The sequence below is a fragment of the Ictidomys tridecemlineatus genome, chromosome 5, assembly GCF_052094955.1.
Source record: "Ictidomys tridecemlineatus isolate mIctTri1 chromosome 5, mIctTri1.hap1, whole genome shotgun sequence".
Classification (NCBI taxonomy): domain Eukaryota; kingdom Metazoa; phylum Chordata; class Mammalia; order Rodentia; family Sciuridae; genus Ictidomys; species Ictidomys tridecemlineatus.
The window spans coordinates 23,637,359-23,653,356 of NC_135481.1; the positions used below are offsets into that span (position 1 = coordinate 23,637,359).

Genomic DNA, 15,998 nt, shown 5'->3' on the forward strand with positions numbered 1-15,998 from the left:
TTCGAACCTCTAGTATGGTCGCATGGCTGAATTCAGTTTCTCTTCATTTCACTAGTGTAATGTTTTCACTTTTTTTATTTGAACCCTTCTGATAGGAGTGTAGTGATATTCATGCTTTTAACTTGTAATTCTCTGATGACTAAAGATGTTGAACATCTTTTCATGAGCTTATCTGCCATCTATATGTCTTCTTTGGTGAAATACCTATTGATTTTTTTTTCTTTTGTCATTTCTAATGGGATATTTTTCCTGTTAAATTTTGAGATTCCCCCCCCCCTCTCTCTCTCATATTAAGGATTGAACACAGGACCTTGCACATTCAAAGCAAACACTCTACCACTAAGCTACATTCCCAGTCTGAACTTTGAGATTTCTTTATATAATTTAGGTACTAATTATTTATCAGATAATTGTTTATAAATATTTTCTCCAAAACTGTAGTTTGACTTTTCCTTTTCTTTTTTTTAAAGAAAGAGAGAAGAGAGATAGAGAATTTTTTAATATTTATTTTTCAGTTTTCGGTGGACACAACATCTTTGTTTGTATGTGGTGCTGAGGATCGAACCCAGGCCGCACGCATGCCAGGAGAGCGCACTACCGCTTGAGCCACTTCCCCAGCCCCTGTAGTTTGTCTTTTCATCCTTTATTTCAGAATCTTTGGCCTTTTCTTTTAAAGGCTTCGTTTTAGAGGGTAGATTGAGCTGGGTGTGGTGGTGCACACTTGTAATCCCAGCAGCTTGGGAGGCTGAGGCAGGAGGATCACAAATTCAAAGCCAGCTTTAGCAAAAAGCGAGGCACTAAACAACTCAGTGAGACCCTGTCTCTAAATAAAATACAAAAAATAGGGCTGGGGATGTGGTTCAGTTGTGCCCCTGAGTTCAATCCCTAGTACCCCCACCCTCAATAAATAAATAAATAATAAAAGGGTAGGTTGAAATCAAGTTATACAGAGGGATGGAATTTCAATAACCTCTACAATTTCCTTTAATGGTTAGTGTGGTTGTGGATAAGAATGAACTTTCTAAATGTAAAGCCAATCTCTCTAGAATGTTTTTATTCAGATGTACTATATGTAGGGTTCCTGTATTTGAGATTTGTTCCCTTCTCTTCATTTAATTTTCATTTAAAGTCTGTACTCTGATTATTTTCCACTTTGATTTTGGTCTAGTTGAAAGAAAAGAGTACAAGATTTTATACCTAGGATATGCTGGGTTTATTCTTTTTGTTCATATTTATATCTAGGATATGCTGGGTTTATTCTTTTTGCTCTAGCATACTAGCAACTAGTGAGAATCAAACCCATTATTACAATTTTAAACTCCATCAACAAAAATTTGTACTTTAAAATAGAGTTGAAGAAATTTTCTAAAATTATTCACTGTACTTAGATCATACTGTCTATCCTTAACTAACCAAGTTCTAGATCACTATTGTTAGGCTGTATAGGAATACAAAAGATATAAATAATATGTTTCTTCCCTAGATGCCTGGTTTAGCTGAGAAGCAAAACTAATGTACATCTTTTAGAAATTACTTAGTAATAATGTTTTTTAAGTCCAATAGTAGTTTTATGATTCCTGTGAATTTTATAATTTGGGAGAAAAGGGAAAATGATAGTCAGAAAATGGACACAATATTTATTATGCATTAATATTCATCTCACATAGAATTATTACTTCAAATTAGTTATTTGCAGGCTTGGATTGTGGCTCCGTGGCAGAGCACTTGCCTCAAATGTGTGAGGTTTATATTATAGTCAGCCCAATAAAATGTGAGACATTTAATAGGGCAAAGTTACCCAACTTCTTTAACAAATAAATGATGTAAAAATGAAAAGAGTAAGTCATTATATTAAATATCTTAAGAGATGTGTCAACCAAAAGCAAAACCATGAGGTGGGGAATTGGGGTTGGGAAAACCTTGTTTGGAAATGTGATTTAAAATTAGTTGTAAAGAGAGAGTTGAGGGAAATTGAATGTGTATTGGCTATTAGGTGCTATTAAACATCCTGTTAATTTTCTTAGATGTGGTAATGTTATTATGATTAGGTTTAAAAAAGAAAAATCTTCTTATCCTTTATCCTTATCTTTTAAAAGTACTTCCTGAAGTATTTATAGGAACCATGCTATGTTAGGTGGGGTTGTTTTAAAATACTACAGAAAAAAAAATGTTGGAAATAACTGAGACAAGTACAGCATTCATGAGCGTTCATTGTGCTTTTTATTTTACTACTTTTTTATGTGTTTGAAATTTTCTGTAAGAAAACGATTTTTTTCTTTTTTTTTTTTTCCTGGTTGATGAAGCACTATCTTAATTTGCATTGGTATGGTATTTAGTTGCTAACATTAAAAATAGTAGTCATTATTCAATAAAACACAATGTGGCCTAAACTAAATAGTAAGTTAAGGGGCCTTAGAAGGGCCATTAACTCAAACCCTTTCACTATGCAGATTAAGAAACAGAGGCTGCCAAAAGGGAAGGGACTTGCTTGCTTGAGGTTACATTGCTTCTTAAATTGTTAAAACTAGGTTTCCTGATTTCCGTATTCCTCGTTTATTTTTCTTTACTTATTCACCAAAGTTTTCCTTTCTCCCTTTGTTACAAAGCTCTAGTAAGTTTGTGACTTTTAAGTAAATTTAATGTTTACAAACACTGCTTACCTTTTCTTTTATTTTCCTCAGAATCTGGCCAACCTATATGTGGAAATGGAATGGTAGAGCAAGGTGAAGAATGCGATTGTGGCTATAGTGATCAGTGTAAAGATGAGTGTTGCTTTGATGCAAACCAGCCAGAGGGGAAAAAATGCAAACTAAAACCCGGAAAACACTGCAGGTACCTTACTAATTCTAGTAATGTTAATGTTCCTGTAAAGTTACCTAAAAGCAGTTTTGATAGATTTAAAACTGAGATTAAGAGATGCTTATAGTTTTGAAACTTTGTCTTTGTTGTTGCATTTTACTTTTTCTGGAATGGCATTTAATATCCAGTTGGCAGTTTGAATTACTTATAATTTTTGTGGTGGTTGTTAAAAAAGAACAAATAATTATAATTGCTTAATAAAATACATATTATTTAATTGCTAACATTAAAAATGTCACTATCTTCCATATTTTTAGAATTTTAACTTCAAATATTAGTTAGTATAGAGTACTTTAGTGCCTTATCAGATTACTTCAGTAGTGACAGATTATATGCAATAGAATATAGTTTGTATAATATTTTTTAAATGATTGGTATATGTATTTTAGTTTGATTTTAGCATAAAAATGGAAAAGTTGATAAATTGATTAATGTATAATATAACTATTAAAATACTGGTAACTTCCTTAATATTAAATCCATTTTCTATTATAGTATTTCACAAAAGGAAAATAGAGTAAGAATACTGAATATAGCATATTTGGGCTAAAAAGCAGATGCTTAATTACTTTTCCTTACTTATTAAAATGTTCAAATACAGTAGCTTCCAAGTTTTATTAATGTTTAAATACTAGTAGCAGTAACACTTTTACCATTTAAATGATGAAATTCATGATTTAAAAATCAGAAGCATTTCTGAGTATACAGAAAATACCTAGTGATTCACTGTTTTAATTCACTTTTTAATCTAGTCCAAGTCAAGGTCCCTGTTGTACAGCACAGTGTACATTTAAGTCAAAGTCTGAGAAGTGTCGTGATGATTCAGACTGTGCGAAAGAAGGGATATGTAATGGTGGCACAGCTCTCTGCCCAGCATCTGATCCTAAACCAAACTTCACAGACTGTAATAGGCATACACAAGTGTGTATTAATGGGGTAAGCATTTGATTTTATATGTTTTTATATTTATAGAGACTACTTTTTCAGAGTATTTGTTGACACTTAAAGCTATGTAAAGTAATTAATCTTGGACTCTCAGTAACATCCGCATCTCTTCCCAGATGAAGTTATGAATGTATTATGTGGGATGAGTGCCTACTGGCATCCACTTAACTACTGATTTGTCTTTTATCTTTCCAATGACATGTGTTTGGTATTCCCTGGAGAAATGTATAGTACAGCTAGGCATGTGACTGTCTATGCTGCTTTTAAGTTTTATAAATTAATATTTTAACAGCCTAAATAAAAGGAACTTTTCTGGTCATTTTCCTTAAATGTGAGTCTTTAAAGCTTTCATGGCTAAATATCTTATTCCTCTACACATAGAAAATTTCATTTTTCTCTGCATATAGAAGAGTCATAATAACCAACATAAAATTAATGCTCATCTAATCTTTCTCTGCATTTGTTTAGTTGGGGTTTTGTTGTTGTTGACATCACTTTAGAAGAGTTATTATCTTACTTGGATTTACTCTTTTTCAAATGTGTTTGTATTATTCAGTTCTGATACCCATCTATGTGAGTCCCCATGGCTGGGGTTCAGGGATGCTGGGGATTGAACCTAGGGTTTTGTCCATTCTAGGTAATTGCTATACTACTGAATCACATTCCTAGCTCTATGTTTGTTTTTCAGTTATATTTGCACTTAATTATTTTGACATAGAAGCTTATACCTGCCTGTTACTATAGGCACATTTGACTATATAAAGGGTTTAAATAATTTGTCTTTTGTTCCAGCAATGTGCAGGTTCTATCTGTGAGAAATATGGCTTGGAGGAATGTACTTGTGCCAGTTCTGATGGTAAAGATGATAAGGAATTATGTCATGTCTGCTGTATGAAGAAAAGTAAGGCTTTTAAGATCTAAGAGTATAAAATCTGCTTTAAAAACCATTATTTTGTCCTAAATATTAAGTGCTAAACTTTGACATAATAGTTCCTAGCTAACTCTATTCTTTTGAGAAGATTTTAAATATAACCTAGCATTGTGTCTCTAGCATTAGAATCCCTACAGTGTTTTTATACTTATTTTCTTATTCATTTATTTGGTACTAGGAACTGAACCCCGGGGCACCTTTACACCTTGAGCTCCATCCCCAGCACTTTTTGGTTTTTGAGATGGTCTTGCTAAGTTCTGAAGATCTGACTAAATTGCTGAGGATGGTCTTGAACTTGTGATTCTCCTGCCTCAGACTCCCAAGTTGCTAGGATCACAGGTGTGCACCACTGCACCCATCTTGCCTAAAATGTACTATTTTAATAATACACTAGACAAAACATGGCTAGCATTATGGCAGTAATTTATACAAATATGGTTAGAAAGTTTTAAATTCATTATAGACATAAGACTTGCTGGTTGTTTGTTTATATTGAAACATTAAGGTGAATTATTAATGACATTACTCAGCTGAACTAGAAAGGTCTATTTATCGTGTCATGGTAATGATTTTAGGCTGTTTCTTCTTTCCCTTTTCCTTAACTGGTCCGTTAAGAAATTATTCTTTCACTTATATTTGGCACTTCTTTTCCAGTGGATCCATCAACTTGTGCCAGCACAGGGTCTATACAGTGGAGCAAGCAGTTCAATGGTCGAACCATCACTCTGCAACCTGGATCCCCTTGCAATGATTTTAGAGGCTACTGTGATGTTTTCATGCGGTGCAGATTAGTAGATGCTGATGGTCCTCTAGCTAGGCTTAAAAAAGCAATTTTTAGTCCAGAGCTTTATGAAAACATTGCTGAGTGGATTGTGGTAAGTATAGTTTTTATCTATAGAGAAATCTTAACTTAAAATGGTTTGATCTTAATTTTACTTGGTCAGAGGTTGGCAGTGTTATGGGAAAATCACTTCTTTCCTATTTATACTGGATTTGCTTTATCTGAAGGGTTTTGAAGTTTGAATATTCTTGGTTATTATTTCTTTCAAAGTGATCAAAATCTTCACCTGTGTTTCATTCATAGATTGGTTAGTAAATGATGAGAATTATTCAGTTTTACTGTGTTCCCTATCTCTGGAATGTGTTACTTCCTCTTGAGGTCCATGTGATTAGAGCATTTTCATGGGACTTTCCTTCAAGTTGTTTTGGAAAGCCCTGCTTGCTTTTTATACTTCTCCCTTGTCTCAGTATAATAGATAGCCAGCTGTGGGTTCCGATTTGCTAAACAGGAGAGATGAGAAAGAAATTGGTGATTTTCTGAAGTTTCAGTATAGTTTCTGTGTCTTTATGTCGTCTGTGATAGGAAATATTGAACAGTATAAGATCAGATACACAGCCTTTTACAGATCTATTAATGATTATGGATGTTCTTCCAGCATTACTCCACTGAACTACATTTAATTTTTAAGCCCACACATCTCCAAATTGTGCAATATTGAATTACTTGGAATTTTCTTAAAAGATTGCTGAGAATGACTAGATCAACTCGCTTAAATGTTCATACATTCTAAGTGATTAAAATTTCTGTAGGAAACTTTCTCTGTATTTGAGAATGTACTGTGCCTGAATGAATTTGGACTTAGAACTTATGTCTCCCTTTCTCAGATTACTTTTTAAATTGTGTGTGTGTGTGTGTGTGTGTGTGTGTGTGTGTGTGTGTGCACGCACTTTTGAGAATGCATAAGACTAAGGATGCCTTAAAAGCATAAAAGTCTGTGTGGGATGTTAGTCCCTTTTGTTACTCTTATAATAATGTTCTACAATAAAAAAATTATAATTACTTTCAACATTAAAAGGGTACTTATTACCCATAAGAAAATAATACCTTGTATGTTAGAATATGTGACTTTTAGAAATGTAATGGCTGTGTAATGGGAGTGTCATTTAAACTGAATTTAGGGGGCCAAGTTTCAAATCAAATAATTGGACAGTTACTTTAAGTCTCCTTAAAACATAATATTACTTATTTTTGTATTCTTGTGCTTGTTGCATAATAGATGTTCCATAAATATCTGTTAAGCCAGAGGTTCCTCCTGGCACCATAGATCATTGGAACACAGGCTTTGGGAATCACATAAGGATTCAGATCATCTTTCTGGCATTTATCAATGCTATGACTTCAAGCAACTTAATTTTATTAGCTTTTTCTTCCATTTTTTTTTCAGCTCAGATCCAGTGATATTTTTCTCCTTTCTGATTATCTCTAGTAACTTGAAATTTAGTATATTTGTCTTCTTTAGAGGACAGTGTACACAGAAAAAGAAATTTATTAATTGGAATCTCAAAATTACATTCTACTGAGTATATGTTATGTTAGTTATTTTAAATTATCTAGGTACAATTTAAATTCATATCATCTGTATTTCCCCCCTCCTCTCTTTGAGATGGGGATCTCTTACTATGTTACCCAGGGATGTCTCACAGTCTTGGGCTCAAGAGATTCTCCTGCTTCAACCTCCTGAGCTACTGGGACTACAAGCATACACCATTGCACCTGGCTTAAGCCAGTAGTTTTTTACTTCTCTTCATTATCTCTAATTTTGATTCATTGGATTATTTAGAATTTAAAAACTCATTTGTTCCCACTTTTTAAAAATGTAATAGATAGGATCTTTTAACCATTTAAAAACCTTTTTTCTTATTTTAAATTGGTGGATTTAATGAAACATTTTCTCATGTTCTGGAACTGATTAATAAACACTTCTAGGTTTATACAGGTTTGTCTTAAATGAGTTTGGAATAGCACATGATTTAATTTTATATTGTTAAGTGCCACTCTTTCAAATAGCATGGCCCATAATGCGTGAGGAGTAACCTTAAGCTGATGATGCATTTGTGGATATTACTAGGTCAAGTGCACATAATAAAAAAGAACTGGAATTTTATTATCTTTTTGCTTGACCTGGTTAAGCTCATGTTTTGACCTTTCATCATATCAGGGCAGGGTGTTTGTAGTGAATAGTGTAGGCTGTTAGGATGCCTGGTGGCCTTTTATCTCCTTTCTGTGGTACTCTATGGCAACTTTTTTCTCCATGAAGCATAGAGTGGGAAGAACCTTAATATATTGTTCAGTACTTCTTGGCATGCCATGTAACTGATACTTTCCTGAGGAGGAGTTGTTTATAAATACATTTAAATTTTTCAAAACTGCATTCCGTGTATTTGTTGAGTGTCTACTGTGAGGCTGACTAGGAGATAATGATAAACATCCTGTAGATTATCAAGAAGTCAGTCATCTAGGTCTTGAGAAATTTGAGAATATTCTGCAGTAAATCTATTGAGATTCAGAATCATTATCTCCTTATCTTTAAGTGGGATTTGAGGGCATTAATAATTCTTTTTCAATTTCTTCCACAGTCGATGTGTGTTCTCATTTTCTCTATCTTTTGTGTTAGGTATGACATTGTAGAAAACCATCTTTTACTTGTTTTCCCTTCCAAATTTATCATTGTGTGTCCCTTCTTTTATCGCCTGCTACTTATGTGTGTTTTTTCTTTTTATGGATTCAAATTTATCAGGAACTCATTTTTTAAAGTCATTATTTGATCAAGAATCAGCATTTTTTCATTTTTGAATTAACTTTCATACTGTACTCTAATTTTATGATGAAGTATCTGATATTCTTTTTTTTAAAAACACAGTATCTTTATTTATTTATTTACTTACTTATTTTTGTATGGTTCTGAGGATCAAAAGCCCCATACCTCACACATGCAAGGCAAGTGCTCTACCACTGAGCTATAGCCTCAGCCCTGATATTCTCTTTAATATATACATATATATATATATATATATATTTTTAGTTGTAGATGGACACAATACCTTCTTTTTATTTATTTATTTTTACATGGTGCTGAGGATTGAACCCAGTGCTTCACACATGTGAGGCAAGCACTCTACAACTAAGCTACAACCCCAACCCATACATCTAATATTCTTTATGAGTAAGTACTGTTTCCCAAATTCTTCACAGAGCACAAGATCCTGTGTGGATTTTCAAATGTGTCTAGAAAATATTGCAACCTCTCATCATCTAGGAGAATTGGGAGAAGTTGTATCATATATTCATCTTTTTAACTTCATCCAAACTTACAAATTCTAGAAACCCTTAAGGCTTTCAGAACCCTTAGTATCCTTAGAAGTCATTTGGAGAACCCTTAATTTAAGAAAATGGGAGGTGATCATAGTCCTCTAGAGTCCTTCATGTCCTGGTGAAAGAGGACACATACATATCACTTCTGAAGCTTTAACAGTAAAGATGTAATGTGATCATTGAGCTTAGCAAATGGTAAGGATGCATTGTACATTCATTGGTAGATGAATGAATTAGCTTTCTCAAATGTCATAATTTATGTGGAAAAAAAAAAGGTGTACATGTGACATGTCTTAGCTTTGAATCTGCAATGTTTTTATGTTTCCCTTTGTGATATTTCTATCCTGCTTTCCCTGGCTAAGCCAAAGTAACCAAAAATTTAGTAACCACTTACATTCTGCTTGGTGTATTGCTGGTGGTTGGGAATGGAGGGTTTGAAGGACAGCAGAAGAACCTTTGGTGAAAGTTCAGATTATAGTATCTCCTGAAAGATAGAAAAGAAGCTGTCCGACACTCTCCCACACATTTTTTTGACCTGATGACCAGTTTAGTTATTTATTACTTTATAGGTTCTTTCTTTATTTAGATTATTAAATTAAATACTATTCTAATTAGTGCATGATAAATTAGACCAGTAAATTTTGATCTTTTACTTATCATTAGCTTTATAGAAATAACTATATTGAATACCGTCTGTCTGCTGCTTCTTATTTTCTCATACTTGTTAACTTCCAGGTCATTTTTTAAACTTTTGAATGCCTTCTCTTTTTCTTTTAAGTTTTCCTTAACACCCCTGTATCTGTGACAGATGAGAGCCTGGCACACAATTAGTGTTTATCAAATATTTACTGAGAAAATGATAATTCTGATTTTATTCAGACTAATAAGTAGACAAATTGTGATCCTTTCTTTTGAAATAATATACATGTTTGCATTTAGTAGTCTAGTTGATGTACTACCCCCCCATACCACTTTGTAGTGTGTAAAAGATAAAAACATGTAATTTTACTCACTCTGATACTTCCTTTTAAAAGGAGCCTTAAACAAACAAAAAAACTTTATCAAAGGTGGCCATGGTTACTATGCTCTCAAATGCATCATTGTTTATTTAATTTTTCTTGCTACTTTCTATGCATTGCCATGTTTCATTTCCCTAGAAACTATAAATTTTAAAAAGCTGCTGTTATTGCCACTGAAATAATCTCAAACTTTGGACTTCTGAGATATGTAGCTACCTAGAAAAATTTGGAGGAAGGCCAGGAACATTTGCTTGAGGGAACTGGAAGTTCTCAATGCCATGTTTTAGTAAATATCTGTTAATCTGAACTGGAACTAGGTCCTTTGACCTTTGTTTTCTACAAAGTTTTAACCACCATTAAATCCAGCCCTTTTTTCCTCCAGTCTGCTTCTCTCACTACTACACTTCTTGCTTTGCTATTTCAGACCGTGTAAGTACTGAAAAACTACCGTTTGAAGTTAAAAAAAAAAAATTATGTGTGGTCTCTGTATAAAAGATCTTTGTCATATTATTTGTCTGTTTTGGGCAAACTAGAAATAATAAATGGGCTCTTAGGTGTATTTTGAGGTCAGTATTTGGAATAATGATTTGCCTAGTACAACAGGTGGTGTTTTTTGTTTGTTTGTTGTAGGCTAAGTACTGAGGTGGAAGAATAAAAATTTAAGAAACACATAATTCAGTTTGGGATAGAGAAGATAAGTCCTTAGAAACAGATTTTCAGTTTCTGTATGCTGTTTTCACGGAAAATAGGAAACCCTACTAGGGAAGTCTTGCACTGTGCGGGTAGGAGGTGCTAGGGATAGAACACAGGGCCTCAAGCATACTAGGCAAATGCTCTTCTACTGAATTCCAGCCCCTTCCCTGAGGAAGCCCTCTTTTTAAGAAGGTGAGGCTAGAGCTAAGTTCTTAAGGACCATAGCAGCAGAGGGTATAGAGATATTTTATGGAGAGAAAGAACATGGCAGAATCATAGAAATGTGAATTTTCCAGTTTAAAAGGTTTTTTTTTTTTTGTAATTTCAAAAAGTTTAATTATTCTTTTTTAATTGACAAAGTAATATGTTTAAAAGTAGGCATTTTTTTCCAGGTGTGGTGACATACACCTGTAATCCCAGTGGCTCAAGAGGCTGAGGCAGGAAGATTGCAAATTCAAGCCAGCCTCTGCAAAAGCAAAGCACTAAGCAACTCAGTGAGACCCTGTCTCTAAATAAAATACAAAATAGGGCTGGGAATGTGACTCAGTTTTCGAGTGCTCCTGAGTTCAATCCCTAGTACCACCCCCCCCAAAAAAAAAACAAAAAAAAACAAGCAAAAGTAGGTATTCTTTTTATTCTGAAACCCCCCACCCCCGTCTTCCCAGGATGAATTTCTTGTATGTTCTTCATAATTAGTCTGTATTGCCATAAGCATATATACTCAAGAAAAAGTAAGTAGAATCATATCATACTTTGCTATACTTTATTGTGTAGTCAAGTTTTTACTTTTTTTTTTTTTCTCTTTCTCAGTGGTGTATCTTGAAAATCTTTGGTAGGAAGCTTTTGGAGAAGAATGTTACATAAAGGAATTACATAGTCAATTCCATATTTTCTGTAGTCTTAGGACTGATGGCCATGTGGAGGATGATTGTGATCAGTGAAGACTAGGAGGAACTGTGTTAGAATGATGAACATTAAGGATAGAAGCATCTCTTTATGACACAAGTTGCCATCAACCTGAAAGTAGTAGCAAGATCCTTGTCCCTTTGCACTCCAGTATTAGATCACGTTGCAGGTCTACCTCCCCAGACAATATTTGAAAATGTACAGTAGTTATTAGAGTATCTGAGGGGCTCTACTGGCATTTGATCGATGGGGCCAAGGATGCTAAATGTCTTTCATTGCTCAAAATTGTCCTGTACTGTTTTGACACTGAAAGGTAGTCCTATACCCTGCCTTTTGAGGGTTTACTACTTGAGAGTGATTGAAAACAGAAAAAAAACAATAGGAGTCCACAGGAAACGTAAAAAAGGAATATCATCCTAAAGATTAATAAGGAGAACAGAACTCTGAAAATTATTTTCTATAGGAAACAAAAGAAAATTTTAGAAAAGTTTGTCAGTCTCAGAATACAAAAAGTAGTTTTCAGGCCAGATCCAGCCCTGTCAACAACATGTTTTGTGTAGTCTACATATTGTTTTTAGAAAATTTGGATGATTTGCCATCATTTAAAAATAAATATCATGTAAAAATTCAGATCTATAGCTTCTCTTGAAAAATTAGATCTTTTAGCAGAAAGGTTGAATTGCATTACACCTTTTCTGCCTTTTAGATGTTTGGGTTTGTAGTCTCTTCAATAATGTGTGATAATAGGGACAAACCTGAGACATTTTTGACAGCTTGCAGAATCAAAATGAAAATGAAAAGAAGGAAGATGGCTATGGAACTCTCCTGCGCAGAGATGCAATCTGAGAATTATATCTGACTTTGGAGAAACCACATTTAAGTATAAATCATTCCAAGGTTACTTTTAAGATTACACACACAAGCACACACACATACACAAGATAGGCATCCATGCCAGGAGGGAAGAGCTTCAGTGCTACAGAACAGGATGTTGGAGCTTGAAGGTTGGTAGGATGTGAGATGGGGAAGACCATCTGAATGGGAAGTCAGGCAAGAGGCCTCCCCAACAGAGGGACAGCTGTAATGGAATGTCAGTTTGGAAGTGGGTTGAGGAGAATGTCTACATGTGAGGAGTAGGACTAAAAGGAATCAGGGTTCTTTAAAGAAATGATTGATCCGAGGATTGTGGTAGTTAAAAACAAGATAACCTGAGAGGCTGAGACAAACAGGAGGATTGTGAGTTCAAAGCCAGCCTCAGTAAAAGTGAGGTACTAAGCAACTCAGTGAGACCCTATCCCTAAATACAATACAAAATAAGGCTGGGGATGTGGCACAGTGGTTGAGTGCTCCTGTGTTCAATCCCTAGTACCAAAAAAAAAAAAAAATATGGGACTTGTTCCATAAAGCAAGAAAGTGTTCTAGGAATGATGGGGACATATCCAAAAACACATTAATGATCATAACATATTATAACTCGTATAAAATAGGAAACCATGAGGAAATAATAAATTGAAAGTTTGGTGAAGAACAGAACATTTACATAGTTCCAAATTACATCCCTACAAGGTAATTATTGGTTAAAAAAGATTTTTAAAAAATCTATGACAAAGTTTGGCAGATAGCAACTTAATGAAGTGACCAAGTTAACATCACTAGTAATAAAATCAGAATTGTGTTACTTGATAAGATGCTGTGGAAGAACAGCATAACTTCTGTGATGTTCTTACCAAAGATGCATGGCCTGAATCTAATCATAAATATCAGAGAAACCCAAATTGAGGGATATTTGCATATAAAATAACTGCCCTGTGATATTCAAAAGTGTCAAGGTCTTAAAAGTCAAAGGAAGACTGAAATCTCCAGACTGAAGGATACTAAAGAAACATGATAGCAAAATATATCACCCATGATTCTGAACCAGATGACAAAACATGAATGGGATCTGAGGATTAAATGTTAATGGTGAATTAACACTAATTTTCTGATTTTGTTGATTGTGTTCTAGTTACCTTGGAAACACCCTTGTGATGTAGGAATTATATGTTAATATGTTCAGGAGTAACAGCACAGTATATGCAACTTAATCTCAGGTGTTTCCAGATTTTATAAGGCTTGTTATACTTTTCTTGGAACTTTTTTGTAAATTTAATATTTTTTTTCAAAATGAAACAAATTATTGAAAAATTTAAAGTATTTATGCACACAGAAAAAGTGCCTGGGTATATTTTGCCACAACATGCATTTTAATTTGAGCATCTATTACTTTAATTACTTCATTATTGCTGGTTAAAATAAATGGTGCAGAGTAGCAGTAGGCTGTTTATTACAAGACCCCAGATTGTAGAAAATCTTTTTAAATATGAGTTTTGCTGGAAATATCTAACAGTAACCATATATATTATACTAGTCTATAATAAACCAATGTAAAGATTTAATTTCAAAATCGTAAATATTTTATATGATATTTATTAATATATGCTTTCTTAAAATAGTTTGATACTTAATTATAAAATAGAATTTCTTAAGAATGGAAGTAGTAATTTTTCTATATTTTTGGGTTTTTTTATTGTTTGACTATATGTAATTTTTCTATAAATAAGATTATACTAATAATAATTTTTAAAGGTTTTATTTATTTTTAGCTAATTTATTTTTTTAATGTGACTTAGGTGAAGTTTTTGACTCCTTCTCAGATTAGGTAAATTTCACTTGTTTGCTGTATTATGTATATGTCCTTCCATTTTTCATATTGAAAGATATTGGGGTTGGGATTGTGGCTCAGCAGTAGAACACTTGCCTAGCACGTGTGAGGCCCTGAGTTCGATCCTCAGCACCACATAAAAATAAATAAATAAAATATATTATGTCCAATTACAACTAAAAATAAATATTTTAAAAATAGAAAGATAGTTAACACCTAAATCAATGAATGAATGGATTATAAGGAAGAAGAAAATATATACAAAACTAAGATACATATCATGAGAATAGTCTGGGTCTCAAATTCTAAGTGACATAGGGAAAGAAAGCGGGGCTGGAGGTATAGGTCAGTGGTAGAATGCTTGCCTAGCTAGCATGGATGAGGCCCTAGGTTCAATCCTCAGTACTGCAAAACAAACAAATAAGTAAAATTAAAATAAAGGAAAAGGAACTTAAAAAGAGAATTTCTAGTCTTTGATAATTAGAAAACAATATAAGCTAAATAGTATTTTAAAAATCTGCTTACTAGTTTAATGCAAGTTATATACCTTCTGAGCTGTGAAAATATAAAAGCAAACAAAATGCAGTATATAAGATTAAAAAGTCAAAACACAAAGGAAATATTTAAATCAGAATATACTTAGTAATATGGGAAAATGTGGTATAAACCATGCACAAGATGACCTTAATTTTGCATGTGTGTTTGTTATGTATGACATAGTTGTATATAGAAAAATGAAAGGAAAATAGGGTGAGTGGCTTCCTCTAGGAGGTGAAAGTCTGGGTAATATCTATTTTTTTTTCCTTTAAACTTTTTAAAATACTTAATAAATGTGCATAGATATGATAGATGTGCATATTCCAATAAGTGTTCTTTAAAAATTAAATTATTCTATATTTTATATTCTAAAACATTTGAGAGTTCTTTCAGTGGAAAATCTGTTTATTTTTAGGCTCATTGGTGGGCAGTATTACTCATGGGAATTGCCTTGATTATGTTAATGGCTGGATTTATCAAGATATGCAGTGTTCATACTCCAAGTAGTAATCCAAAGTTGCCTCCTCCTAAACCACTACCAGGTAAGTACAGTTGAACAAAGTGTATGTTTATATAACTCAGAGCCATAGCAGGTGAATTGAATTAATGAGTCGTTAGTAAATAACATTACAGAACTTTCCTTTGACAGTGAAATTACTGGATGAATGATTTAGTTGATGTTGAATTGTGAGGTTTTTTTGTTTGTTTGTTTGTTTTTTTGTTGTTGTTGTTTTTTTTTTTTTTTGGTACTGGGGGTTGAACTTGGGCACTCGACCACTGAGCCACATGCCCAGTCCTATTCTGTTTTTATTTAGAGTCAAGGTCTCACTGAGTTGCTTAGTACCTTGCTTTTGTGGAGGCTGGCTTTGAACTCTCAATCCTGCTTTATCAGCCTCCTGAGCTACTGGGATTACAGGCGTGTATCAATGCACCGGGTTGCTTAAGTGTGCTTTTTATCAACCCAGTCTAGCTAATAACTGCCAGTTTATTGCTAATATATCTTGAGTATCTAAAAATGTTTAAAACTAAAAATTCTTATTCTGGCTTGACATTGTTTTTCTTTCATATACTGATATTTTTCTTTGTTTTTACTGTGGTAGTTGTTATAGTTTAGATGTGAGATGTCCCCCAAAAGCTCAAGTGTAATACAGTGCAAGAAAGTGAAATGATTTGGTTATGAGAGCCTTACCTTAATGAATGCATTAATCCACTAATATGAATTAATTAGGCAGTAACCGTGGGCAGGTAGAAAGT

At 33.5% G+C, this 15,998-nt stretch overlaps 1 protein-coding gene across 4 annotated transcripts in view; it reads left to right on the forward strand.

The window, feature by feature from the left end:
* Adam10 (ADAM metallopeptidase domain 10) overlaps window positions 1–15,998 on the forward strand; it is a 151,049-nt gene that overhangs the window by 131,039 nt on the left and 4,012 nt on the right. For all 4 annotated transcript variants that reach the window (XM_078049551.1, XM_078049553.1, XM_005316620.5 and 1 more), the window contains 5 exons: window positions 2,682–2,832; window positions 3,612–3,795; window positions 4,597–4,705; window positions 5,390–5,610; window positions 15,160–15,286. In XM_078049551.1, the coding sequence (XP_077905677.1) occupies window positions 2,682–2,832; window positions 3,612–3,795; window positions 4,597–4,705; window positions 5,390–5,610; window positions 15,160–15,286 (792 nt within the window). The remainder of the gene's footprint in view (window positions 1–2,681; window positions 2,833–3,611; window positions 3,796–4,596; window positions 4,706–5,389; window positions 5,611–15,159; window positions 15,287–15,998) is intronic.